The sequence below is a fragment of the Trachinotus anak genome, unplaced genomic scaffold (genome assembly GCF_046630095.1).
Source record: "Trachinotus anak isolate AG129_WGS33_773 ecotype Australia unplaced genomic scaffold, CSIRO_AGI_Tana_v1 ptg000008l, whole genome shotgun sequence".
Taxonomy (NCBI): domain Eukaryota; kingdom Metazoa; phylum Chordata; class Actinopteri; order Carangiformes; family Carangidae; genus Trachinotus; species Trachinotus anak.
Window position 1 is genome coordinate 11,580,045 of NW_027273859.1, and position 27,015 is coordinate 11,607,059.

Below are 27,015 nucleotides of genomic sequence, written 5' to 3' on the forward strand. Positions count from 1 at the left end.
TCAAACTATGGCTAAACTCGGGGCTGCATGCCAAATCCTTCTTATGTCAGTTTCCTCCAAACAGCTCTAGACTGTGCACTGCCACTTTTCAAGAGACCCTGGGACCCCGTGGGAAACGGTGAAATGCACGTCTGTGTTTGCTCTGGTGCACCGGCAACAGCAACCTCTGAGCAAAACATCATCTCATCTAATGACAGTGGGATGACACTGTTCCAGAAACTGCCCCTTCTCAAGGACCCCTGGAGGTCCCTGGACACAGCTTTGAGAGGCAGTGTCTTAAATGTCAACTCACTCTCTTGTGCTTGCGCGCAGCCACACAGATTAGGCACACACACACACACACACACACAGAGACACACACACACACAGAGAGACACCCGCCTCCTCAGAATTGGCTCTCGGTTGGTCCATCAGTCGGTCAGCCTGTGTCCTCCCTTGTACTGGTGCTGTGGGTGTGTGGGAGAGTCTGGAGCTCAGAAGCCACTAGGACAACGACGACGACGATGACTGTGATGATGAAGACAACACACAGAGAGGTTCAAACACATGATCGCTATCGTTCCCAAATCGCCCAGAGTGAGGCGTGTATTTTCTGCGCGGATCCTTAACAACTTCTGAGGTTGATAACCGGCAGCTGGGTTCGGATTTTTCAGTGGATGTTTCGTTTTGCCTCTCTATGGAGGTGGCCGAGAGGGGAAATCTGAGTTAAGGTATTTCACGGGGTGTGTGGGACGTTGAACGGTCACTGGTGTTGCGTAAAGCTCCCTTGCTGCCAGTTTTTGGAGAGTTGGAGAGCGGAGTGGTCCCCTTCGAAGAGGATGAACAACTCAAACAACCAGAGGGTAAGGACGCTGTTTTGTTTATTCGGAGGAGGATTAACTCGGAGATGGAAATGGAAAATTCGTGTTAATTCGCCCCTGTCAGTCAGATCACGTATCAGGCTGCCGGTGATCCTACAATGAGCCGCAGAGCAGCAGCTTTGGAGACGTCACATTGACTCCAGCTGATTGAAGCAAGTCTACTCCGATAACATGCTGTTAGCTTTGTTTGGACCGCTGTTTGTCTCCCCGACTGAACCTAATCAGAGCCTATTTTCAATCAATAAGATATGCTGATCAATTCGGCTCGTGGCTGATTCAAGCAGCGGGTTCAATCAATTAAATCACAACTTTTTAAAATTCGCACACATCGCTCCTTACCGCCCCCCACGTTTCTTTCTAAGTGGAAGAAGATTGAGGCCATAGTAGATGAACTAGTTCTAAAAGACGAATTAACCGGTGGAAATCGTTTAACTGGTGTATAAAATATAAGCCGAATTAAATAGTAGTTCCTAATGATTTGTGAAATCTTTTAAGTCTCATTCATTAAATTAAGAACCGCAACTAATAATCATTAATTCTTCAAATTGCAAGATTTTCAGGTGGACTTTGGTTACAGTATAACCCAAATTGTGCCAGTGTTATCTGTAACTGGTAGTTGTGCCTTTTGCAGATGGGGACAGATGTTGTTACATTAATACATTAATTACATTTCATGGGCATAAAGAAGAGGTCAATAACAAGAGCAACTAATGATTTAGTATGTTTGTCACCTTCACTCTTTACGGCTCTTTCTGTGCTCTGTGTGTGTGTGTTTTGCTGGAGTAGTTGGTGACATTAGTAGGGGGATAGTAACTCAGTTTCATGTTGTCTGACAGCACTATGACATATCACCCAGTCACTCAGAGTGGGGGCAATGTGAGAACTGTGGGATATTGCTGCAAATAAAGACTCACATACAGTCCTCACCCCTTCCCCTCCCTCGTGAATAAATCTTTCCTAGACGCCTTGAGTTGGCAGCAAAGAAATATCCGAACTTAAATTGGATTCTGGAGTAGAAAATGCATACAATAATAAACTGCCATGGTTTTGACACAAAGATGTTGGCGCTCTGTGGATGCCAGTCCACATAGCAGAGGCATGCCTGTCATGCATTCATATTTCTATTTCAGGAAGAAGTTCGCCATGCTTTCTACTTAAACACACACACTCCAAACCTCAGAAAAATGCTAAAAGGAAGGGACAGCTACCAAAAAAAATGTTTTCCTCAACATGCTGTCCCCTTAAGAACAGTGGCCATAGAGCCTGAGTGTGTGTGACAGGCAGTCATTCTGGTTTCTTAGTTTGAGCACATTTGACCGACAGACTGGTAGCTCTGACCACTTCCTATAATCAACTTTTTTTATTGCTGCTGAAACTCTATCCATGCACAGATTAACCAAACAACTACCTTCATCTCTGTCTGTTGATTGCCTTCACTTTACTTTAATGACAGGCTGCTTCCTGATATGAGAGAGCTAGAGTTTAGATTTTACTCTCGTGTTGATTTAAAAGGTCACCTGCATAGGCATCAAGTCAGCGACTGAACGAGCAAGGCAGATGTGATCTTTCCATTCCAGTACAGCCTGCACTTCTGTGTGTGTGTGTGTGTGTGTGTGTGTCTGTATCTCCTTGTATGTGTGCGTATGCAGTGCACTGGAAGCTACTACTGTTACAACCGCAGCCGTCTCTGATCATTAGTAGTGAAAAGGTCACTGATGTGCCAGAGGTCCACCTCAGTGTGACTGCATGGCATCCTCAATATACAGTCTTCCTGATGCATCTTTATACAGTGAAATGTTCCTATTCATTGCTGTACACTTAAAGTCTCGTCTTCAGTTAAGCAGTTCCTGTTAGCTGTTAAATGCATTTCTGCTTGTGCTTTTCATTGCGTTTGCAATTATTCAAGGAGGAAAGAAGCATCCAGCATCCTGTATCAGTTCACTGGCCATGGAATCCTTTGGCCCTTGTCTCACAATCAATAACCACTTACTGCAGAATAGCCTTCTGCGGGCAAGTCTCTGTCTGTCCACCGAGCTTTCTCTCTCTCTCTTTCAAGATACAGTAGGTACCTCGGGTGTCTCCTCTGCTTGTATCTGTCTGTCTCTCCTCCTTCTCTTCCCTCCCCAGCCTTCATTCACCTCTGCAGTCACGTGTGTGTTTTTTTTTTTTTTCTTGCTGACTCTCTCTGCCCCACTCTGTGCTGCTGTGTGTCTGCATTAGAGGTCATTCTGTTTTCTCTGCTGATACTGTCCACTGTTTTTTTCCCAGGGGGGCGGCTGCTAGGACTGAAATACACTGAGATACATAAGACCCTCCTCAGCCTAAGAAACTCAGAGGAAACTGCAACCCATTACTTACTGTACTGCATGACAGAAGCCGTGGAGGAGGAGGGGGGGTGAATTGGACTGTTTCGTGTGTATCTCCTTGAGCTAGTTGTCTAAGGAAGAGTGTGAAAAATGAGCCACTTAGACCCTGCTCTGCCACAATATTGCCTCTCCACCCACCCAATTATGGATCTTTTAACTCAAACTTATTCATACATAGTCTTTCTCTCTCCTGGGGTTTCTTACTTTCTCACAGCCTCTCTTGCCAGCTCTGGTCCTCCTCTTCTGCGTTCAGTGTCTGTCTTCATGACTCAAATACGCACTGAACAAAGCCAGTTCAAAAACTGCCCTGACATGCAATGACAGAGCTCCCTTAGTTCAGTTATGTCCTACTTTTCTTTCTCCTTTTAAATGCAAGTGTTGTGGTGGGTAGAGTTCTCAGTGGCTTTGTCCTGACGTGAGAGTCTCAAAACAGAGAAGAGCTGGGAGAGAGGACAAATGGATTGATGCTGATATGTGTATTGTAAGAAAAATACAGTGCGTGGGTCAGCATGTATATTTATGCAGCAGCAGAGAGACGGTCCGGCTTGACAATGTTTCTGGTTCAGTGGGTGAGGATGGGAGGGATGGACAAAACAGAAGACAGGCAGATAAACAGACAGACAGACAATTAGAGAGGAGTGATGACCTGACGATCCAGAGAGAGATTGTTAAGGGATTGATGGTCATGGAGGAGAGAGTTCAGTTCCACAGACAGATAATCAGACAAGCAGCTAATGCAGAGCTGCTGGCAGTGGATCGCTAGCTGTCATGTCTATCTGAGGAAGCAGATGCTGAGCTGTCAGTCATTTATACAACACCGTTTGAAAGGCTGTTTAATAGCTGCTACCTGTTTGTGTGTGTGTGTGCGCGCGTACGTTCATATGTGTGTGTGTGTGCATTTTACACTGCATCTGTGCTGCCATTCCATGATTAGATTATGTTTGTTTAGCGGAATTGCTCTTGTGTTGCTGATATGAGCCGAGCCGCAAAACGTGTGCACAGACACACACTCGCACACAATGACATACACACACTTTTAGCAGATCTGCAGAGATCTAACATAATGGATAATCCATTGAGACTAGCCTTTATCCTCTTCCCATGGCCCTCTGATGAAATGGTGGCGTGGCCGTTTAGAATTGATAGCAATAATATCAAAGATATAGTTTTACACACCCTCACACACAAACACACACACACACACACACACACACACGCACACACACACACACACACACACACACACACACACACACTCTCATACTCATACACATCAGTCCCTGCACACATCATGCCATTCACATGATTTCTCAGCTAGTGCAGGATGGGGTTAGACGTTGCGGAAAGGAAGGGTTGTGTGTGTGCATCATGCGTGTGACACAGAACACAAATAGCTGGTGGATTTGCTCAGCCAGAGAATGAGAGAGATTCCCGAATGATCTGCTGCTGTTGACAATGAAACATGTTTACTTGGGTTTATTTATCTCAGGCGCACATTCACACAGGCGCTGGCTGACTGTGGAGCCTCCATAAATACCGCAACACTGAGCAGTCAGCGACTGTCAGACCTCTGTTCTGCATTTGTTCCACACTGGAAAAACTTGACCGATATGGGCCAGCTCTAATATTTTTAGACTGAGTTGGCCAACAGCCAGTATTTCGGCAGCAAACGCATCATCTTCATATCTGCATTTAAATTTGTAATATCTCTATAGCTTTCGTACACCGCTGTGTTTATTGAGAAACTGCCATCACTATTGCCTCCAGATTAGATGACTGCAGGGCAAAAATGAGTGTACGATAAGTATCTATCTGCTTAGCACTCATTCCCTCACAGCACAGACGGATGCAGGAAAGACAAAAGGAGTTCACTCTGAACTGGAATGTGAAACCATGTGAGTCCCAGGCCGACTCTGCTCATGTGTGCCTGCCCATGGTACATTTACATGTTAGCAGATAGAGCCTGTGCATTGTTCTGTTGTAGCTGAATAAATATTTTGTTGAACTAGTATCTGTGTGTGCAATGTTGGTGTGTAGATAAGTGGTGGAGTAAATGAGTGTGTATAAGTTTCATGCTATGTTGTGTGCTTGTATGTAAATGTGGATCCCCCAATCTGTTAAAAATGTTCTGGAAGGCAGAGATAAGAACCATACACACATACACACACACATGCACATACACACTAGCCGCGATTAATTATATTCCCTATCTTGTTCTTTTCACGTCTCAGTCTCACTTGCCCTTATCCGCCTACTTGCCTTCCCGACTCATTTTCTCATTGTCTCTCACCGAACTGACACACATGCTTGTACACACATGCACACGTATGCACAACACACATGCAGAGACTTCAGGGGTTAATGTGGCCCATTAGTAACCAGAGCAGGCTGTAAGTGCTGTGAAGTGGCAGAAGGGTGGAACCAAAGTGACAGAGTCAGGGACTGTGAGTGGATCTCACCTTACATGTGTTACCCATGACATTAATATGGCTGTCATTAATCAAGGCAGTGAAACAAATACCACTTTTATTATCCTGTGATAGCAATATTCCTCAGGTCTTGATTCATGGCAGCCATTAATTAAACGGCATACCACAAGGCTGTGAAGCATTGCGCCCTCTCACATTTCAGATCCAGTTGTTTTCAGTTTCAGTCCATGTAAATCTTTTATTTTTTTTGCACAAGGCCTCACATTTTGTTGGTGACCCAGTGAGCATAGGATATGCATAGGATACATACTTTATACTCTGAAATCATAAACCAGTTATAATTGTAAAATAAGTGGCTAGACCCCACCCCCAACTCACTCACACACTTGCACACACTCATGCCCCCCCAACCCCTTCCTCCCACCACCAGCCGTGCCTCATCTGCCCCTTTCTTGGTCTTTGTACCCTGAGGGCAGAGGGCTGAGGGTCAGTTTAGTGATATCTGGCTTTGCTTTAACTCTGCTCAGAAGTCCTGCAGCTTCATGAATATTATAATGAACTGCATTCACTTCAGGGCTTTGCTGGTCGATAGTGATAGAGGACACACATACGCTCGTGCGCACATACACACATCCTCTCCATAAAGTGTCTGCTGCCTTTTTATTGTGTCTGTGTCTCTCTGTGTCTTGTCTTATGCACCTTCATGACAGACAAAACCCTCACCTCCCCTCCAGATCTCACGTGGGGGCAGCACATGTGGTTATATATATACACATGTGGCCATATAGACTAAATAAGGCAACAGCAGCAACTGTGATGAATAATAGAGAACAATAACAGCAGTTTCAACTACAGAGCCAGAGATGGGGCTCAGAGAGAGCGAACAGAATATACGAGAGAGGGACAGAGAAAATGACTACATTTATATCCTATTTTTGATTAAGACAATAAAAGCTGTAAACAACATTGTCCGATTGCTTTTACCTATATAGACCCAAGTTGTGATAAGCATAATTGAAATACAAAGTATTGATGGAAAGTGGAGAGACGAAAGAAGAATAATAGACACACACAGTGTCTATTATATAAATATAGAAGATGGACAATTTGTGTGTCTAGACGTTTGCAAATGATGCTGCCAGTCAAAAAAACTGTAAGCCATCACTCCAAGTTGGATGCTTCTACTCAGTTTAAATAAAATTAAGATGGATACATCTGTATGGGAAGTATGATGAATTTTCCATTGAAACTAAAATTTTCAGGCAGTGGTGTAGTCTAGGTCATACGCAGGTATACGCCGTATACCCACTAAGAAAGCTGCAGAATTCCCATATAACCACTGAGAAGAGGATATGTAACAACATAGTTTTGTGACAGAACTTGCACTTCAACAATTTGTTGATGTAAAAAAAACGGGAGCTGTGAATCACGTAATGTCAAGTGAAAAGTTCATCAATAAGCAGTAAACTGAGGAACTCTGTGTGCTTTGAGAAAATACACGTCAGTGTCAGTGGTTTCCCTCTACACCTCTACAATCGTACGATGTTGTGGTGGCTCACCAGGTAGAGTGGATATACATTAAAGCTCCGATCAAATATCATTGGTGTGGGTTTGAATCCATCCTGTGGCCTTTTGCTGCCGGTCATCCCCTCTCTCTCCATGACTGTCCTGTCTCTCTCTCACTGTGGCTATCGGAATAAAGAAACAGACACATACATTTTCAGTCGCCCATGGAGGGATGTCTGATCCGAAACAGCAGCCGCAGGTGTTACCTAGGTACCCATAACACTTAAAGAGCAGACTGCAAAGTGTGAGTGGAATCCTTTAATTCCTTATACCCCAGACCTCCACCATGGTATAGCCTATTGTTTAAACAGGCTATACGCCTATTGTTTAATTAATAATATATTGCCAACCCTAGCCTATATTATTGTCTATGTTAGCCTATATTATACAATAACCAGTATCTGTGACAAGGCATATTCCATCCATCCACTTAGATTTGGGGATGAAGGTTAATGGGTTGACAATCATATGTTAGGATTTTGTTAGGAAGAGCTCTGTTCTGCTGAACCATTCTAGACAAGTGCTTTTGAAATCTACCTAGTTTAAAGTGTGCTTTTGAATGTGAATAGAGGGCTAAAACTAAGAAGAATATTGCGTTTTCAGATTTATGTGTATTAATATGGTTTTAGCCCCACATGCTTTGGACTTAACTGCACATCTTCATTTGTGTCTGTAGTGCAGCAAAGAGGTCAGAGATAAAAGACAACAGGGAAGAGAGTTTGGCAGGCTTAAATGCTAGTTAGGCTGGCTGAGCTAATTAGCCCCGATTTCCTCATCCTGATTCAGACAAGGAGGAAAGCCGGGGATTACTGAGACAAGCACTGTGTGTGTGTGTGTGTGTGTGTGTGTGTGTGTGTGTGTGTGTGTGTGTGTGTGTGTGTGTGTGTGTGTGTGTGTGTCACTGGCATTGTGTCAGGCTGTTGAAACTGTTAAACAGCAGGGGGGTTCGGGTGCACTTACTTGCAAAAGTCAACTAATGAGAGCTCTAAGTCTGTTTATAGTGTGTTGCTCATCAAGTGTTAGGGTTTCTTTGTGCGAGTGAGATAACTGGCCACCACTCACCCTACTGAGAATGAAAAGGAGCTTAATGGGACGGAGACCCAGCAGGGAAGCTGTGGCACTGTGACCTCTTGCCCTCCACTCCCTCCGTTTGTCCCTGTAGCTGTTCCTCATCTGCCATTTGTCCCATCCTCCCACTCCAACAACACTTCATGCTGTTACATCCTTCTCATACATCTTATAATGTGAACATGTTTCCATCTCATTGCCTGGTTGAAATGTTTCATTGTAAAAGGATTCTAATCTAATTTTGTGAATGTGATTGCTGACATAAAAAGCAAAAGGAGATTTTTGTTGCGTTTGTTCTGGAAAGCATCATGTTGATTATGATTTTATTTTTTTCTTTGTTTACAGCAGGGAGGCCTCAAATTAATTTGGCATTTTTCCAAAGGAATAAGGAGCTATGGACAAACACTTGCATGCTCAAGGGTTTGTTTATTACTAATTTGTGTGGCAGTTTTTAAGCTGGACAACTGGATAACCAGACGGATGCAGGTCAAAGAGATCCTGTAAAATATACAACTAGTCATGTGATACTGTCAAAAATGCGAACAAGCCAGCAAACCCCACCAGCATGGACACATGGCAGAGGTTAAATCCAAGGCCTGTCATTGTGTCCATTGTGTCCTCTCCTCGCCTCCTCCTTGACGTTCACTCGAGGTGTGAGGTAACATACTGAGAGCTGTCAGTCACCATGACACTTGCATGCACACCGAGGTTCTTGGAAGAGTCAAATTTACATAGTTACATACTCTGCCCATCCCCCCTACAGCAATATAAGCGTAAGCGATAAGTGACACAGCCAACTATCATTGACCTCTCTTCAGACAGTAATTTGATGTGTTAGAGAAAGAACAGGTTGTACTGGCATGAAAAATTCCAGCACAGAGTGGATTACAATGTCACATCAGTGCCTTTTTGCCTCATGTGGATCTTTTAATGTGATTAAATCCCCTTTACTCTGTCTCCCCACTTAGGGACACGCTAGCAGAGTGCACTCATTGAGAGAGACAACAGCAGTCTTTGATCAGGGGCTTAGAAAAACCTGCTTCATACCCGCTCCTTTCCCAAACCTTTCTCTCCTTTCTCGGTATTGGCCTCTGGTTTACAGGAAAAGCTGCCTAATCAGTTAATAACACAGTATGAACTTAGTAATAGTCAGTGGCTGTGTTCCAGCCTGCGCTGCACAAATCTTAGTGTGCCAGTAAAGTGCGCTGATTAGGTTACAGTATTGCTGTGCGTGTGTGTTTTGTAATTCATTAATTGCCTCTTGCAGCCCCCAGACAGTTCGGTCTGCCACTTACTGTCATTAAAGTTTCTCCCCATTATTGTTTGATTGGAAAAGGAAGCTGCTTGGTAACAACTCTGGTCTCTTCTCTGTCTCCTTTCTCACCAAAATCTGTGGATCATGTTTGCTTCAGCTTTCACAAAACCATGCCAGAACTGCTCAAGAATACAATTACTACCATCACATTTCTTGCAAGTAGGTTTTGGGAGCCGCTATTCCAACAGACTGCCTTTTTCCAACCTTATATGGTCTGTTGGGATCCTCAAAGGTGATGTTATGTTTTGTTGTACTTCTTTTAGATTCAACTCCACAAGTCAGCAAAGATTTACGGTCCAGCTTATTATATCTGACCATGTGTTTTGAACGCAGCCCAGCTTGTTCCCCCTGCTCCTCTTAGAGGTGAGATGGAAGAGAAGCAGGAGGGGGTACTGCTGTTATTAGTGTTTTTGTGCTGTTGGTACTCATAATAAACTGCCTTCCAGGTTGAATGTACACCTTTTTTTCCATCCCACTGTTATTTATGAGGCTGGTCTGGAATCTGTGTGCAGTGTTTCACAAATCTATACTCTGCAGGGCTGTGATTTATATGCTGAGAGACCACACACAGTCTTACAGTAAGACACACACAACTGCATACACACTCCCTGTTATTATCACCTATACACTGCCTTCAAATGATTCTGCAGTTTGGTTTGCCTGCCTGCTGCTTCTCCCAGCCCCTGCTGTGCTACTATATGATAATGCAGACCTGATGTATTAGGCTGAGTGTGCACAGCCGTGTAAGAGTCATCAAGCTTTAGTGTGCTATAAATTGTTGAAGTGATCACTGCTTGGCAGACTCTAAGCTCCCTGTGCTCTCTTGTAGCTCTAAACAAATTTGTTTTATAGCTAGAAATTCACTCCACTGTTGCTCTCCTTAGGGCCAGCAGCCAAAAAAACAAATCCACTTGCAAGTACAAAGTGCACACATAGAACAAATATGCACTGATTCACTTGTTTGCATACAGTTATATTCCGTCACCTGTGTATTAATGAGTGTGTCCGAATGAGTGTGTCCTAAAACGTGGTTTAGGACACACTCATTCGTATTATTTCTCTCATTAGCACTTTCTGCTCTGACGCTGCCCCATGTGTGCTGGGACCCAGCTGCATTGAAACACACTGCCTTTGTGTGTGCACAGCTGGCTACAAAGTCATTTGGACACACGCTTGCGCACATAAGCACATGTGGACAAGCGCTCACACAGACACACACATAGTTTTCCATGCAAGCAGAGCTGAAACAGTCTCTATTGTCAGGGAATAGTTGAATGCATAAGTTGTTGGGAGGGGTGAGAGTTCATAGAGTTCCAGCTAGAGGAGCGACTCGGTGCACTGTTGAAACTCTGTAGTGTTCACCTCAGTGATGACATCAGCATGTTGGCAACAAGCATACACAGGCACATTTTGCCATATGAGTGGGCCCTGGGAGTGTGTGTGTGTCTTAAGTGTGTCCTGGCAGTGAACAGGTTTGGACTGCTCTGTAGCCAGCTTTGCTGTCGTAAAAAGGCGAAAGCAAGCACTCCACCCGTTACTGTTTCTCTCCCCCCTCCTCTCTGCCCTCCATGACCAGTACCAAACCAGTTCCCTTCACTGTTGTCGTGCCTGGCTGCCCAGCAGCAGCTGGAGTCTGAAACACTGTAGGGATGTTGTTTGGTGAATTGGATCATTGTTTTGAGTGGTTCGAGGGCTGGTTTGGGATTGTTGTTTGTTTTCTCCCAATCTGACTCCATGCTATGTGTAAATCATTGTACATATGTGTAGGTTTTGCACTTAATGTGTGCATCAACGTGACTTCCTTACAGTTCGCTCAACACCCACTCACATCTGTTTGCCCATATTCTGTTTTTCTTTCTCCATTGTTCTTCTCTCTCTCTCCCTATATTCTTGTATCTTCACCCTCACTTTTCATTTTCTCTCATCCTGCACCCTTCTCTCATCTAATTTGCCATCGATTTTTTTTTTTCTCTCTTCACTTAACTCTTGCTCTTTCTTTGAGCTCTCAACGGCTCCCTCCATCCATAACTGCAGCCATGCACTGGGTGTGGGAGAGGAAGAGGGGAAGAGGGTGAGCAAGAGGGAAAGTAGCGGAAGAGGGTGGAGAGGAAGGCGAGGCACATAGTTGTGGCTGGCTAATTGAAAGCCAACAGTTTGGTCAGTAAAGTCCCAGCGTATGGGAGTGGTCAGGAATTTGCAAGTCTTTGGTTTTGTGTGTGTATGAGAAATGGAGATAGAGCACATTTGTGTCAGTCTTCATGTCTGCTGCCATGTAGATTGACAGATTGTGCATTTCTTTATGAGTGTTCGCCTGTGTGTTTGTCTGATTGGCTGCTTTTGTGTGTGTGAAAAAGTCTTTTCCCCTTTTGTCTGAGTATGTTTCAGTTCTGCTGTTGTAGTTCTCCATTTTGGTCTCTTTGGTTCTTTCTTTTCTATCAGCCTCTTTTGACTCTGCCTGCCCAACAAGCTTTTGTATTCCTCCAGTCAGCTGCAGCGTCTTGTCTGCTCAAAAAGAAAACAACACCAGAGTCAGCAAAGACAGGAAGGTGGAATGGTTGTGTAGTGGTTAGAGAAAGCCAGCCTTTAAGTGGAGGATGCAGGTCCTGTCCCAATGTCAGAAATCCTCTTCATAACCTCTGACCCCCTTATAGAGGAAGGACAATTCCTCTACTGGCATCAGTATTGATATTGAATGTCTGTTGTGTATGTGCACGCATTTCAGATGTGCAGCAGATTATTGTGCACATGCTGAACTGGTATAATCTAACACGGCTACACTACAGTCAGGCTGTATGTTGGCTAACATCAGCAAGCTGATATTTAGCAGCTATAATTTTGACCTGACATAATGTTGACCGGGTCATAAATCAAGATATTGGAAGTTTTTACCAGATAATAGCACTGAATGAAAGTCAGAGGATCAGCAAATGTTCATCCAGTGGGGTACAAGACAAACTGTGTTGTTTCTTGATGTTTTTCATCCTCACTGTGTGTTAAACCTCACCCTGCGGACTAACCTCATGCTGTAACTGCAGCCGTCTGGTCTGGTTAGGGATAGAGGTCGGAGGTCAAGGGTCAGTGATCTGAACAGGAAAGCCTACTCGCGCAGAACAACACATCGTAAACAAACCATTACACACCATCTGCAGCGGCGTCAAATCCCCAACCTGGGCTTGTGTGTGTTTGTGTGTGTATGTTTGTGTAGGTGTGTGTGTTAGTGTCTCTGTGATCACACCCCACTGACACACAACTGAGGATCAAAACACACAGCCACGGGGGGGACAGAGAGGTGACAGAAGAAGTGACCATCTGGTATCTACTGAGGCATCAAATTACCTGATGAAAGGTTACATTGGCATAATGCATACACTGTGTGCGTCATGTAGCGACGTTATCGAGGTTTGTTGAAACATTTATCTGTAACCCAGTAAAAATTAAATTGGATTAATTCTTATTTTTTATTGCGGTCTTTTGGCAGATGCATAAAATTATTTTTTATATAAACACACACACAATGGGTGCAATTTGGGGTTCAGTGACTTGCTTAAGAGCTAAACTCAGTCATAACAAATTCATAAGTAATTATTAAGTTTTCTGTTTTTAGTCATTAGTGCAACCTTCAAGTTTTGGAAAGACACACTTGTCTCTGTGTGTCTTAAGTTTTTTCTCTTCCAATTATTTCCATGCCTGCTCATTCAAAGAGCTTTGTGCTTTATTATGTTGGGAGCAGATGTGTTTATAGAGAACCCACCACTTCTTTTTCTGCTGCCAAATCTGTCTCTTGCAAGCCCAACACCTCGATCTTCCTCCCTCTTGCTTTTCTTCCTGGCCATCTCATCCCCTCACCTTATGCCCTGCTTGACAGTCTGTGCTTTCTCGTTTCTTCTCCTCCCCTCGCACTTCCCTTTCTTATATCTTTTTTCTCCCAACTGCCTCTCTCACTCCATCCAGACCTTTTGCCCTGTCAGCCCGTATCTCCTTTCACTTCTTTCTCCCTCCTCTCCTCTATAGTCCTTTCCTCAAGTCCCCCCACCCCACCCCCCCTCCTCTCTTGTTTTCTTTGACAGCACCGCCTCCCCTCTGTGTCGCTGCTTGATACCCAACATGCACTCCATCGCTGTCGTTAATCCACCCTTCCTTCACCCTTTGTCTGGCTGCTGTCCACACAGGCAGCCAGCCTCTCTGGCAATGCCCACTGGTCTAACACCTGCCACTCTGAAGACACTGTGTGAGGGAGTCGCTGTGACTGTGGTATTCATGCGTGCCTGTGAGCATTTGTGAAAGATAATGTGAAGAAAATGAGTTCATCATCCAGTCTAGACTTTGTCCTGCTTGTTTTTTGCATTTGTGTGTTGTTGGCTGTGTTTATCTCTTACTTAACCATCTGTGAATGTTTATGTCAGGTTAGTGCTCTGCTAGCCCGACACACAGCCAGACGCCTGGATTAGAGTTAGATCTAGGCTGCTTGTCTTCTATTCTGAGAGTCCCCAGAAGGAGAAGCTTGTTAATTTAGCTTCTATAAATACAGGACCTCCTCCTAGCAGGTCACTCTAATGCATGGAGATGAACTGTGGTAACAACTCCTTTACCCTGTATTTGTGTGTGGGTATATGTGTGTGTGTGTGTCTATGCATTCCTTCGAAGTTGGCGAGCGACCTCAGGCTCAGGGATGCATGCAGCATAGTTTGTGGTGCCACTCTTGACAAGGACATTTGGACTCAGCCTGAGCTGGACTTCCTCTCTTTATTCTTGGTTCACATTTCTTTTTCATGTTTATTGCTTACAGCTAATGATTTTGTTCTGATGGAACATGAGATCAATGATTCTTTCAACAACCTAATTAATTGCTCCTATATAAAATGGCACAAACAATGAGTCCAAAGTGGTGCAGTCATTTTGTACACAGTCAATCGACAAATCAAAAAACAATTGAGAAGCCGTTGTCTTCAAATGGAAGATGTTTATGGCTCGATGAATTGCTGCAACAAGGAATCGATGATCAAAATCGTTTTGACTCTGACACATGGAAGAAGAACCTCTGTCTTAAAGAAGTAGACTCCACAAACCCTTGTGCTCAGTATTGTTTTATTGGGGATTTAGGAAACATGCGTTTGTTCTTCTGTAACAGTTGTTTGAAGGCTTTCTCTAAAATCATCAGCAAAGCACCCGCTGTATCAAAAAATGAAATATACTCTAAGTGTGGGCTTGCTTGGATATTTTCATCCTCTCTTTTTCTCCCATTCTCAGTTGAAATGACTTCTTTGTCTCCAAAAACAGGCACTTACAGTGAAATAAAAGCACATCTACTCTCACGCTTGACCTACAAAATTGAATCCTTCACTTGTACCTTTCAGACTATCTCTGTTTATACTGTTGCTGTAATTTGTTCTCCTTTCTTTTGTGGTCAAGAGTATGATAATTGCTTTTCAGTCAGTGAAAGTGTTTATTTAATGGCAGGCTTATTTGTGGAGCTACACTGTGTTCAGCAGCCACAGTGCAGATTTTATACCACTCTAGACTTATCATTATCATTATATCAGTATAAATACACTCAATCATGCTGTGTCTGATAATTCTTCATTCCAGCAGTGTTTTCAAAGAGAAATCTGCTTGTAATCACCCCCAGCCATTTTTTAAAATGTCATACCATGTTATTGTAGGAAGACATGCTGTAATGCATGTCGGACTTTCACTGACAATGTTTAAATGTTTTGGTGGTTCGGTTTGGAGACATAAAAGTTGGATCTTATGTGTGATTCACAGCTGTTAGTGTAGCTTTCACCACCACGCAGAAGTAGAGTGGTTGTATCCTGAGCCTTTCCCATACAGTGGTTAATCAGGAATTACACGAAACCTCATTTTGTAGTGCACTTCGTCCAAGCAAGAATCTGTGTCCAAATGTGTTTTAAGTCCAAACCGCATTTATCCCTCTCCCACTGGGCCAGTTCTGAACAAAGTGAGAGGCTCATGCTAGGAGAGAGACAGGTAGAGAGGAGGGAGGAGAGGAGGGTGTGTGGAGGAGAAGAGAGAAAAGCCGATTGAGGACAGTGAAGTGGAATGGATGGAGCAGGAGAGAAGGCGGAAGAAAATGAGCAGTGAAAGTATAAAAGCTTAAATCAAAAGAATAAAAAATTCATGAGAATCAGGCAAAGAGAGAGAGAGAGAGAGAGAGAGAGAGAGAGAGAGAGAGAGAGAGAGATGAGAAATATTGGACTAGAGGAGGGGAGGGTGCATTTATCAGGCAGAGAGAGGGGTGGGAAAAGAAGGGCAAAGGAAGCATTAGAGATTATTTGTGGGGGAGAGTGTGAGATTGGCAATGTATCACTGAAGAAGAGGAACACACACACACACACACACACACACACACACACACACACACACACACACTCTAGCAGTCAGGCAGATGTTTCCATTTGTTCATTCATTCATTATAACCACAAGGTGAAGTTGATATTTTCCCAATTTGTTTAACCAGATCTTTAAAGTCGACCTTACTCATCAGTATTCCCTGTATTTCTCTGCATTGATTTGTACATGATTTGAAGGTTTTAGCTTGAAAAAGAGCACCAGCACTAACGCTCAAGGTCGACACGGCTTTGCTTTTGCTTGGTCTTTGTTTGATTCCTGGATCCCTTTGTGCTCTCATCCCTCTCATCGCATATGTTAGTCCTTTCCCTTCAGTGTCTGTCTGCTGTTTTAAGTTCGTGCATACAGTATTTTTGCTCTGCTGACAGAGTGAAGAGGGGCTTAGAGATTTGTTTAAAACTCTGGACAGCATCAGCAGAGACGCCACCAGACAGTTTAGGATGGAGGAACCTTCACTGTCTGCATGTGTTTGGGTTTGTGAGTGTGTGTGCATATGTACTCCTGTATAACTGTACAGAGTGTTTTTAGTCATAGACAGGATGGCTTTCTTGCCCCAGATAAGCCTTTTCCTTTAAGAAAGCTACTTGAGGAAAGGGACAGTGGATGGGAATCACTAAGTGTGTATGTGGATATTTGTGTATGTCTGGGGCTTCTCATTTGGGCTGCAGACGTTCAGCATTTGACAGCTTCATTCTTTATTCTCTCACTCGAGATGTGCCCCTCCCTTTGTGTGTGTGTGTGTGTCTACAGAATAAGTTTGCACTAAATGATTCAGCATCTACATGTCTGCTCAGCTGGGGGTGGGCTATTTGGGGAGAGGGCAAAAGGCCGTGTGTTTGAATATTGTCCATGCCAACTCTCTCACAGACACACACCAGTGAACATAGACCCCAGAATGCTTTCGGAGACACACCTCAATAATGTATCCACAACAGGCCTGTAATCTACTGCCCCTGCACTCTGTTGTTGTCTTCTCTAATCCTCTTCTTTCCTTAATTTATGCCAAAAACCAACCTCGCTCTCCATGTACCTCTTGCATTTCTCTAAACATTTCTTCCTCCATTTTTTTTGAATGTGCCATCATCTGTCATTTAAGCCAAAATTCCCTGACACTCTCTATTTTGCTCTCTCTCCCTCCACCATCCCTTGTCCTTGCAGGACAGCGACATCCAGAAGAAGATTGACCATGAGATCCGGATGCGTGACGGGGCCTGCAAGCTGCTGGCTGCCTGCTCCCAGAAAGACCAGGCGCTGGAGGCAGCCAAGAGCCTGCAGACCTGCAGCACTCGTATCATGGCCTACATGTCGGAGCTGCAGAGGATGAAGGAAGCTCAGGTCATGCAGAAGGTCACACGGAGGTCATCGGATGCAGGGCCAATGGACGACAGACTCCCATGCAAAGGAAAAGTGGCCATCTCAGGCAAGTATCTACAAAAATGAGAATTTATGAAAAGGACACAAGGAGCATTTTCTTGCACATTTTAAAGAAATTACATTTGAAATATAGTTAGCAAAAGTGTTTTAATTTGATGCAGAGCAGCCTTCATCAGGCACAATGTGTACCATTGCCGCTTTACTGACTGCAGTGAACGGGGTGACTTGCAGAAGCTGCCCGTCGCAGTATGACAGAGGGCAGTCAGATGAATGATTATGGAGTTACTCTGTTTGTATGAGACACACTGCAGAGAGATAATTCACAGCAGGGAGCCAGATAAGAGGGGTGAAATGTTTTTTTTTTGTCTTTGTTTTATTTGTGTTCAAATCATGATGAGAAATATAAATAGTCATAGAACTGGGAGTGTGCATATATGCGTGTGTGTGGATGGGTAGAGGTTCACTGGGACACTGCTGCATGCCTGGTACCCAGCTGGGGATCCTACTTCACACATACATACACACACACACACACAGTCAGTTTTGGACACTTTAGAAGTAAGGGTGGTTAACATTTTTGTTGCCTAATTCTTTGTTTGTTGTTGTTACAGATCTTCGTATCCCTCTCATGTGGAAAGACACAGAGTACTTCAAAAACAAAGGAGGTGAGGGACCACCTCTGTATGCATGTGAAGAAAATTCATTGTTGGCTTTTTAATGATGTATGGCTGTAGGCTTTGTTAATGATTTGCTGCTGAGGGAGGTGGTATGTGGCCTCACACAGGAATAAAATGGCTAATTCAAAGATGATGAATAAGTGTAAAAGCTTTTAATATATTATATAATATATTCATATGACTTGAGTGTGGGATTCCTTATGACTACAGAACAAAAATCACATTTTTGTCATTGGCTTCAGGGTGAAACACTTATGTGGACTTTTTTGATTCATATTAAAAAAAAATGCTGACCTAAGAGACTCCCCATTAAACTCTGCAAATAAGACCATACAGGATGACATTTTTCTACTCTGTTCCTGTTGCTGAAGATTACAATCTGTTGCGGTTTCCCAGATATCTCTGTTTTTTACAGGAAGTGATTTTTTTTTTAAGACACGAGAAACACCTGGCAGCACAACCTGACCCACTGTTTCGTCTTATTGGCTGTTCCCCGTGGCACTGAGAAGCAGCAGTACACTGGTGCTGAACTGGGTCATTATTAGTGGGGCAGAGAATACTGGAAGGCAGAACAAATGAAATCTGACATTGTGCGTTTAAGGAACGCCCTTAGTCTTTTGTCCTAGGGAATATTACTATGAACCCAACCACATTTAAATGTTTTTATAGCATTTCAGAATTCAGTCAGGCAGTGAAAATATTACAGTGGTTATATTTATATTGACTATTTTCTATTCCACCTCCTCTTGATAGAGTCAATGTGGGTTAACCTCTGTGCAGTCATTATAGCAGTCCAAGTGCTCATTCTCTCCCCTGGCGACTTGAATGGAATTAATCTACATGGCCTGTGCATATAAATGAACTCAAGAGACAGGTAGTAGACTCTTAACAAAGCATAATGAGGCTGTTAGTCAAGGTCATTAAGCACACCGAGACATAAACTAAGCTCAGGAGGCAAGGAGGTGTAAAGCATGTTCCTCTCGCTCACGTGCCCAATCATATTTTAAGCATGTTGAGCTCATACTCAAAATAATAAATTTGAATACCAAGTGTCAGTGTGGCATTGACGGGGGAGCACATACAGTGAGGTCCAACAGTCTGAGACCCATTGGGGAAGTAGTTGCTCTAAGCAGGAACAGACCACTTCCCTCAGCCTTTTCTGATCTAACCTTGAATTTGTCTGAGAAGTGGTTGAATGATCCCCTGAATTCAGTTGTGCAGTAGAGGAAGAGAAACGCACACTAGAAGAAAAACTGTTGACCACCCAGGGCCATATTATTTATAATACAACAGTGATACCCAACTCGCTCTTATTATGGATGTGATGATGTTGTGCTTTGGCAGAAGAATCCATCAAATTACTCATAAGAAGGGACTTTCATCATCTTTATAACACCTTTATTCCCTGAAATAGTTCATTTACAATGTATATAGCAGGCAAAAGTTGTTGTCACCAGGCTCTTATTGGCCACTGCAACATTAGAAGACCACTGTGTTTCAGTTTCAACCACAAACCTGCTAACAATGCTGTGTAGGAATCCTTAGCAGAGTTGGCCATCGAGGCTGCTGAACTGAAACTAACCACAGTAGAAGTGCTTGTGGAGGAGCCAGGTGGAGGAGTTGTAATCACTCAGGGTCATATCTCCTCTTTAGCCTGTGGTCTCAACCCTTTGTTATAACAATTGCTTACATCACGAAGGCTGTAGGTGATGCTGTTTTGAAGCAGAAGATGAGTTTTCAAGTGATGCAAATGAATGAAAGCTGATGAGATGTCTCATATGTGTGATTTTTTTTTTTTTTTTTTGATCTGCCTTTCTCCTTTTGCAGAGCTTCATCGGTGTGCAGTGTTTTGTCTGCTGCAGCTGGGAGGAGAGATCTTTGACACAGACATGGTGATAGTGGACCGGACACTCACTGATATTTGCTTTGACAACGCTATTGTTTTGTAAGTCATCTGTCTGCCTGTGATATTTGCAAAAAAGACTCACAAACAACCCATGATTGATGCAGATAACGGTCATGTTCATCGTGTGTGTACCCTTTCGCAGTAGTGAAGCCAGCCCAGGTTTTGAGCTCCGTGTTGAGCTGTACAGCTGCTGCTCGGAGGACGACTACTCAGCAGGGAGCACACCGAGGAAACTAGCCAGTAAACTGAGCTCCTCCCTGGGCCGATCAGCTGGGAAGAAGCTCCGGGCTGCCATGGAGCCTGGACCATGTAGTCCTGTCAGCAACGGAGGGGCAGCTCCTCTCCTGCTGCCAGTCCCCTCTGTACCGTAAGTTTGGTTTGACATGATAGCTACATTACATTTTATGACTGAATGGAGGGAAAATAGAGAGAGAAATAACGCATATTTATTTCTGAGAGCACATGTGGGCATATTTATGGAGACTGTTTTTCACTGTAAGCATGTATACTCAAACACCAAATAAATTGCTCTCCCGTCGCTTGTGTTTTGACAGAGGCCCTAAGTACCACCTCTTAGCTCATACCACCCTGTCACTGCCACACGTCCAGGACAGCTTTCGCACACATGACCTCACCATCTCAGGCAACGGTGAGTGGCAGCCTCCATCAATCTGTCTCCTCACCATCTTTCTCCTTTCTCAGCCAAATCAGCCATCTGTCTGTTTTTTTGTTCTCTTCTCACACATCACTGTCCCACTCCTCCTCTTTGCATTTTAATAATTTCCTTTAAACCACCGTACGGTGTGCCTCCCCCCACTCCCCTCCTCTTCCTCCTTATCCTTTCTCTGTCTCCATGTTCTCTGACAGACAGCCATTGTCAAGGTCATAGTAATAAAGGCTGTGCTAGTGAGGTGACTGTTTTGTAAAGCTGTAATGATGTGGGCTAACAAGGGCCCAGACCCTCCGACAGACAGGCCCCTAGTGTTTTATTCATTGGCCCTTCAGCCTGCTGTAAAGTTTCATTACCGCACTTCATGACTCCCTGCAGCTGCCAGTCTTTTACACCCGTGTGCCTCGTTTATGTGTTTTTTTTTGGTTTTTTTTTGGAGGGGGGGGGGGTGATGTGTGGATGTTTGTGGATGCGTATGAGTACACATGTTTGTGTGTGACTTTTGAATGTTGTTAGGGGAATATTTTTATTTATTGATGGTGTTTATTTTTTCCCATCCATCTCTCTCTCTCCCTGTAGAAGAGTGTTCGTACTGGCTGCCACTCTATGGCAGTATGTGTTGCCGCCTCGCAGCTCAGCCTCACTGTATGACCCAACAGATGATGAGTGGGTGTTTGAAAGTTAAGGTGAGTTGGCAGGTGGCTGTGCAGCATTCATGGTGGACTTCGCTCACGGGGTTTCGACAGTTTTTAGCCTTTGAACTGACTTATTTTTGTCCTTTTCCCCCTCCACTCGCCGTCTCTGCTTCTCTTGTGTTTCTTTCTCTTTCTTTTACTTCACACCTAATCAATCTCTTTGTCTACCTTGCAGCAGTGTGGAGGTGACCCTCAGAGTTGGACAAAAGTGTACGCAGTTCTGAAAGGAACAAGCCTTTTCTGCTACCACCGGCAAGAAGATGTGGAGGCCAACGTTGAACCAGCTTTCACAATTGCTATCAACAAGGTCAGGAAAGGAATCACATGAAAACAAACAAACTATCTGGGATGTAGTAACAAGCCTCCAGAGGTTGATCCAGCCTTACAGAAAACATACAGTTGTGTTTTTTTGGTAACACCTAAGGCATCAACAACACAGTCGGTAAGGCCTGTGGATTGCTGCCAGGTTGAATCTTAAGCCAAATAGTGGAATCTGAGCCAAAAAAAGTAAATAAGGGATGAGATCTTCTCTTCATAACTGCTATGAAGGTGCCCCTGAGCAGGGCACTTAGCCATCAGTTGCCCCAGTAACGCAGCTCAGAAGCCAAGAGTAGGAAACTATGGTTCTTTTGCAAAGCTGGAATCTTAAATCTGTTCAATAGCCTCTCCAGTCTTTGCAAACACAATAAGAAACAATGGTCAGAGCCATCCAATCAGGAATCACATCCCTCTCATCCCTCTGTTTTTTCAGGCACTAGAGTGAAGAACAGTCCGTCAGCCAGTCAGGTTCTCAATCGTCTTATTTCCTGTCTCTGTGTCTGAGAGTTGATGCCTGTGGGGCTTCTCATTCTTTCCGTAGTGACTCATTCAGTCTTTTGTAGCCTCTGACCCTGAGCACACAGCTGACCCAAAGCCAAGTCAGTCAGTTCAGATCAGGTCTGTATGATCCTTTGTTAGTCAGCTGTCTGGCCCTCCTAGAGGAGGAGGAGGAGGAGGAGGAGGAAGTGCAGTGTGACAGATGGAACAACACTGCCGTCTAGTGGCCATAAACAGACCAAGACACATTTGGAGTAGAATGAAGAGGTGGGAATTTAGATGTCTGCACCTTTTGTTGGATAATTGCTGAAGGGAAATGGCTTGGAAAAGGACTAATTGCTGGCTTTATTAGTGAGTGCTTATTTTCAGTGGGGACTCACTATTACAATTGCCATAATGACCACTTATTGCAGCACATAATTATTATTTCATGCAGTAGTACTGGCAGTCATTCCCGATTGTAGTCATTTTGTGGCAGATGATTATATTCTTTGTTGCTCCTATGTTTCAGGAGACCAGAATACGTGCGTCGGAGAAGGACCCTCACAGTAAAGTTCAGAATATCTGTATCAGTAATCAGTACGGAGGTGAAGAGGTCACGCACACTCTGACCACAGACAGCCGCGAGGACACACACCGGTGGATGGAGGCCTTTTGGCAACATTTCTATGATATGAGTGAGTTCTTACTATTCTATAGCACGGGCAGAGTGTGATTATACACCCACTACATACAGCCTCTCACATATCTTACCATAGCTGCTTAAAAGACTCCATCTCAAGGGCATATAATATTGTATATTCTCTATATCTGCTGCTCAGTTTGTTAAAGGCTACTGTTTGTCTCCAACATACAGGCCAGTGGAAGCAATGCTGCGATGACTTAATGAAAATTGAACTGCCATCGCCGAGGAAACCAGCTCCTGTCACACCAAAACAGGGCTCTCTTTACCACGAAATGGGTAAGACCTCCCCCTGATCAGAACAAATAATGTTTTTGGTCACTTTTAACTACAAAGGAAGAATAAAAGGGAAGACAGGGAAAGAAATCACTGTGTCTGCACTGCATGTGACTGTGTGTAGCTTTAATTCCTTGTGCATGAGAGATGCTGTCACAATTAAATTTTCCTCTCCGATATCTCAAACTCACACTCTGCTTTACTTCTCTGTACTGTAGATAGAATGGGTCTTATCTCTGCCACGCTGACTTACTCTCTGTCTTCTGTTTCTCTGTTCCTCTTTGTCCTTTTCAATTTTCCTGGTCTGTCCTGAATCCATCACTCTTTGGCTTTGTCTCTTTTGTCCCTCTTCATTGTTTCCTTGTGTCCTTATACATCATTCACGATCAACGACACATTTTCCATCAACCTTCACCATTCATTTTTAACGGGCGGATTATCTTTATCCTTGAATTAATCATTTTTTTGTTTTCAATCACACACACGTATCAACCCTTATCAATATCTGTCACAACCATTAAAACACATAAAAACTCAACTCCACCTGTGGCACACCTCCTATCCACTCCACCCCTTCTCTCTTGCCAACCTCCCTCTTGGTTTTCCTAACTCCCCTGGCAGCCCCTCTTGCCACACCCTCCTGTGAGGGTCTTCTGCTGCAGGATAACGCTGTGTCTGCTGAGATTCGTGCTCTGCTCTCATCCTATTACAACGACAGGTGAAGTAACAGGAGTAGGGCTCCGTGCAAGCTATGTTGTGGTAAATGTTGCTGTCCAGGATTTATTTCAAAACTCAGCATCGGCTTCAACTTGATGATGGTTTGTAAATTCAGCAAAACATTACAAGACAGGATGTTTTTGTTCCAGCATCATAAATTAAACAATGAGACACATCCAGATTGGAGGTCTTTAGATCATTTTCTCTTGGCAATGATGCAATATGCTATTAGATGAAATAGGGTCAGAATGTACAAAATGGTACAAGATTGAAGAAAAACTACAGCGTCTCCACGAACAGACTTTATATTGTACTGTACTTTTTCAACAGTAACAAAAAATCTAACTATCTAAATCCTCTGCAAACTTTTCTCCTTATAAATTGAAGGATATATTTTAAAACACCATTTCACAGCTTCAGTTTGAAGCTAACAAGTTTAATGAATTGCAAAGATTTCTTGAAATCTATCAAGAATCCTCACACCTAGTAGGAATATATTCCTAATAATTTCCTTTTAAGGAAATAGAAAGATATTTCTAAATTTTGCAGTTTTGTAAAGTATCCTTATCCCTGCCTGCTTGGGAAAAGCTGAAGAAACATTTAAATGGTAGGGCATGATTACCAAATCCCTATTCCAAATGGTAAGAACTTCATTAGCTGTTCTGAGAGACTCAAATATTTCTGATTTAATCCAAAAGTAATAATTTAACTTTGTCAGATTAAAATCCTTTAAAAAAAAAACAGTCTCAGACCTACTCTACAGTATAATGATGGATTTTGCTGCATTTGTCCTGCAGTTATTGAGTCATCTGATGACCTCAGCACTACTGTGTCAGACATCCTGGCTCGGAGGTTGCAGGAGCTGGAGCTTCGCAGCCAGCTGGGCGCCTCTCCCACCTGGATGTCTGTGTTTGAGGAGAACAACCCCAAAAGCGCTGGCCGCCCTCGTCCCTGTACTTCTCGTCTGTCTGGCCACAGCCCCTGCACCCCTCATCGACTGCCCCGGAGCCCTGTGAGCCCTCACCGCTGCCCGCAGCCAGGTCTGCTGTCCTCAGATGCAAGTCTGACGTCAGACAGCGACAGCCACTGCAGCACCAGTCCCTGCTCTCACCACCATGGCTGGCCCGAGCCTTCTTCAAACTTCTCTCTCTTGTCATCTTCCCCCTCCCGCCTGAGGCCACGCACTCTGTCGCTGGATGCGAAGCTCAGCACCCTTCGAGGGAGGGGATACGGAGGAGGAGGGACCTTCCAGTGTCCCTGCCAGCCTCCTTCCTCCTCGCTGCTCACTCCTATCCCTGTGTCCTCTCGTTCGCCTCAATCACAGCGCAGCACACAGACCACGCTCTCCTGCTCCAGCTCCACCTCCAGCAACAGCTCCAGCAACAGTGAGGGCAGCCACAGCCCTGAGTCATCTGAGGGAGCCCCCTTCTCAAGGCCCTCTCCGGCTCGACGCAGCCTCAGGAACCTCAGGGCCAGACTTGATCCTCGCAACTGGCTCCAGAGTCAGGTGTGAACTTGTTTCCTGGCAGACATTTTATGCTGACCTAAAGGCAATAGTGCTCACTAAACAATGGTTTAACAGGCTTAACTCATGTGAACCCACCTCAGGCTATCAGCTAGCTAGGCCATATGCACAGCTCTGAGAAGCATGAGCTGCCTTTAGCCTGTATCCTGGTGGAGGGTGGATCGAGGAAGACCCTCCTGGGGTAAACTGGAATGTCTTCTAACATAAAAGACAGGTGACAATCACTGCAGGCGACTCTGCACTTTGCTGGGTCGCCACAATTTTGAAGACGGTCCAAAACTAAATGGGAGGTACTCTGCTTGCTTTGAGAAAGTATGGTCTAATGCTAAGTGATGCTAAGAGCTAAGGACTTGATCTGATAAACACGCCGCACTAGGCCTGCTCTCTGTCTGTGGAATCTAATTCTGAAACTGGAAAAGGTTTTGTTTTGTCCTCTGCATCAGCCATCCTGGCAACGCAAACATTGTCTCAAGGTCATCTCTATTAATGCACTAGCAGTGTTTTGACTGGATGATTCTTATCTGTATTTTATAAAGAAAGGTTTGCAGTGTTTATGCTATGAAAGCCAGTGAGCATGTGGCAAGATGAACATGCAAGATGAACGTAAGGTATAAATCAGTCAAGAGTTTTCTCATGTAAACTGTTGGGTATGGAGGGAAGGTTGATATTTGTTGCCTGTACTGTGATATCTACTTCAGTGTACTTTTCTAATCATTCACACAACAGATGATCTTTGTGGTTCTCCTAAAATTACTATGCACCTTTTTTTTTTTTTTTTTTTGCATGATTACACTTACAGTTAAATGTTGAACTACTTGAGATCATTTCAACAATGAATCTGGTGAAAGCTTAACTTAATGCAAGTGCTCATACTTACTGTACTGGTTATTACTGTGATCTCTTCAGGGTAAAAATCTCTTCTCTGGTCTTTACTTTTACACATTTATCTGCACACTATTGACAGACTGAAGTCAGAACTGAGTAAAAGATCCTTGCATACATAGAACAAACCCTAGAATAAACTGAAATTAACCAAAGCTATTAAAAGTTTTATTGAAAACCCAAGCCATACTTATAAATCTGCTACACTGTCTTGCGGCAGTATTGTAGGAGTTCATTGAATAGTGATTCCTGCTTTTGAAAAATCCACCTAAATGTGAAACATCCACTTAGGTATTATTATGCAAAACAGAAAGAAATCGTAGAAATTCTTCTATGGTGGCTGTATTTTAGAAAACTATGAATCTGAACACCTACATAAAACAAACTCAACCGTTAGGTTTTGATAGTAAGAGCAAAATTGAAATGGTTTGTTTACACTTTTTTTTTAATTATGTAAGCTGTTGTCAACTCACAGCAGTTACTTCTTATCACAAAAAAACAGAATGAAATCTTGTAGGAGAGTCGTGTCTCTGTCTGTGCAGTAAAGCCTCTACTTCTCTGTCTCTGTTGTTTACTGTGGACTTTGGTAAGTTTCCCTCTCTGGGCTCAGAACTCGTGCAACCATTTTTACTAAGATAACTGTCAAATGCTTGAAAAACAGCATTTGTTACTGTAAATTAATTTTTATAAGTTAACAAATAAACCTCCTCTCTTTGTCTTTTGTTACATTATTGATTTTGTTATAAATGCAGCTATATTGATACCTGATTATCTTAATGTTAACAGATGATGTGCAGATCTTTAACTGTTATGAATAGATAACAT

General features: G+C 43.6%; 1 protein-coding gene across 6 annotated transcripts in view; it reads left to right on the forward strand.

Annotated features, from left to right (window-relative positions):
* rtkna (rhotekin a) overlaps nucleotides 1-26,908 on the forward strand; it is a 55,134-nt gene extending 28,226 nt beyond the window's left edge. For 2 of the 6 annotated variants that reach the window (XM_071482609.1, XM_071482611.1), the window contains exons 2-11: nucleotides 17,129-17,390; nucleotides 17,956-18,009; nucleotides 19,849-19,966; nucleotides 20,070-20,294; nucleotides 20,482-20,576; nucleotides 21,177-21,283; nucleotides 21,468-21,599; nucleotides 22,620-22,785; nucleotides 22,965-23,069; nucleotides 24,581-26,908. In XM_071482609.1, the coding sequence (XP_071338710.1) occupies nucleotides 17,129-17,390; nucleotides 17,956-18,009; nucleotides 19,849-19,966; nucleotides 20,070-20,294; nucleotides 20,482-20,576; nucleotides 21,177-21,283; nucleotides 21,468-21,599; nucleotides 22,620-22,785; nucleotides 22,965-23,069; nucleotides 24,581-25,296 (1,980 nt within the window). In that variant the 3' untranslated portion in view covers nucleotides 25,297-26,908. Of the gene's footprint in view, nucleotides 1-349; nucleotides 843-17,128; nucleotides 17,391-17,955; nucleotides 18,010-19,848; nucleotides 19,967-20,069; nucleotides 20,295-20,481; nucleotides 20,577-21,176; nucleotides 21,284-21,467; nucleotides 21,600-22,619; nucleotides 22,786-22,964; nucleotides 23,070-23,687; nucleotides 23,789-24,580 lie in introns of those variants that run through there. The other 4 variants (XM_071482613.1, XM_071482612.1, XM_071482614.1 and 1 more) reach the window with 4 other exon arrangements.
* The last annotated feature ends 107 nt before the right edge of the window (nucleotides 26,909-27,015 follow it).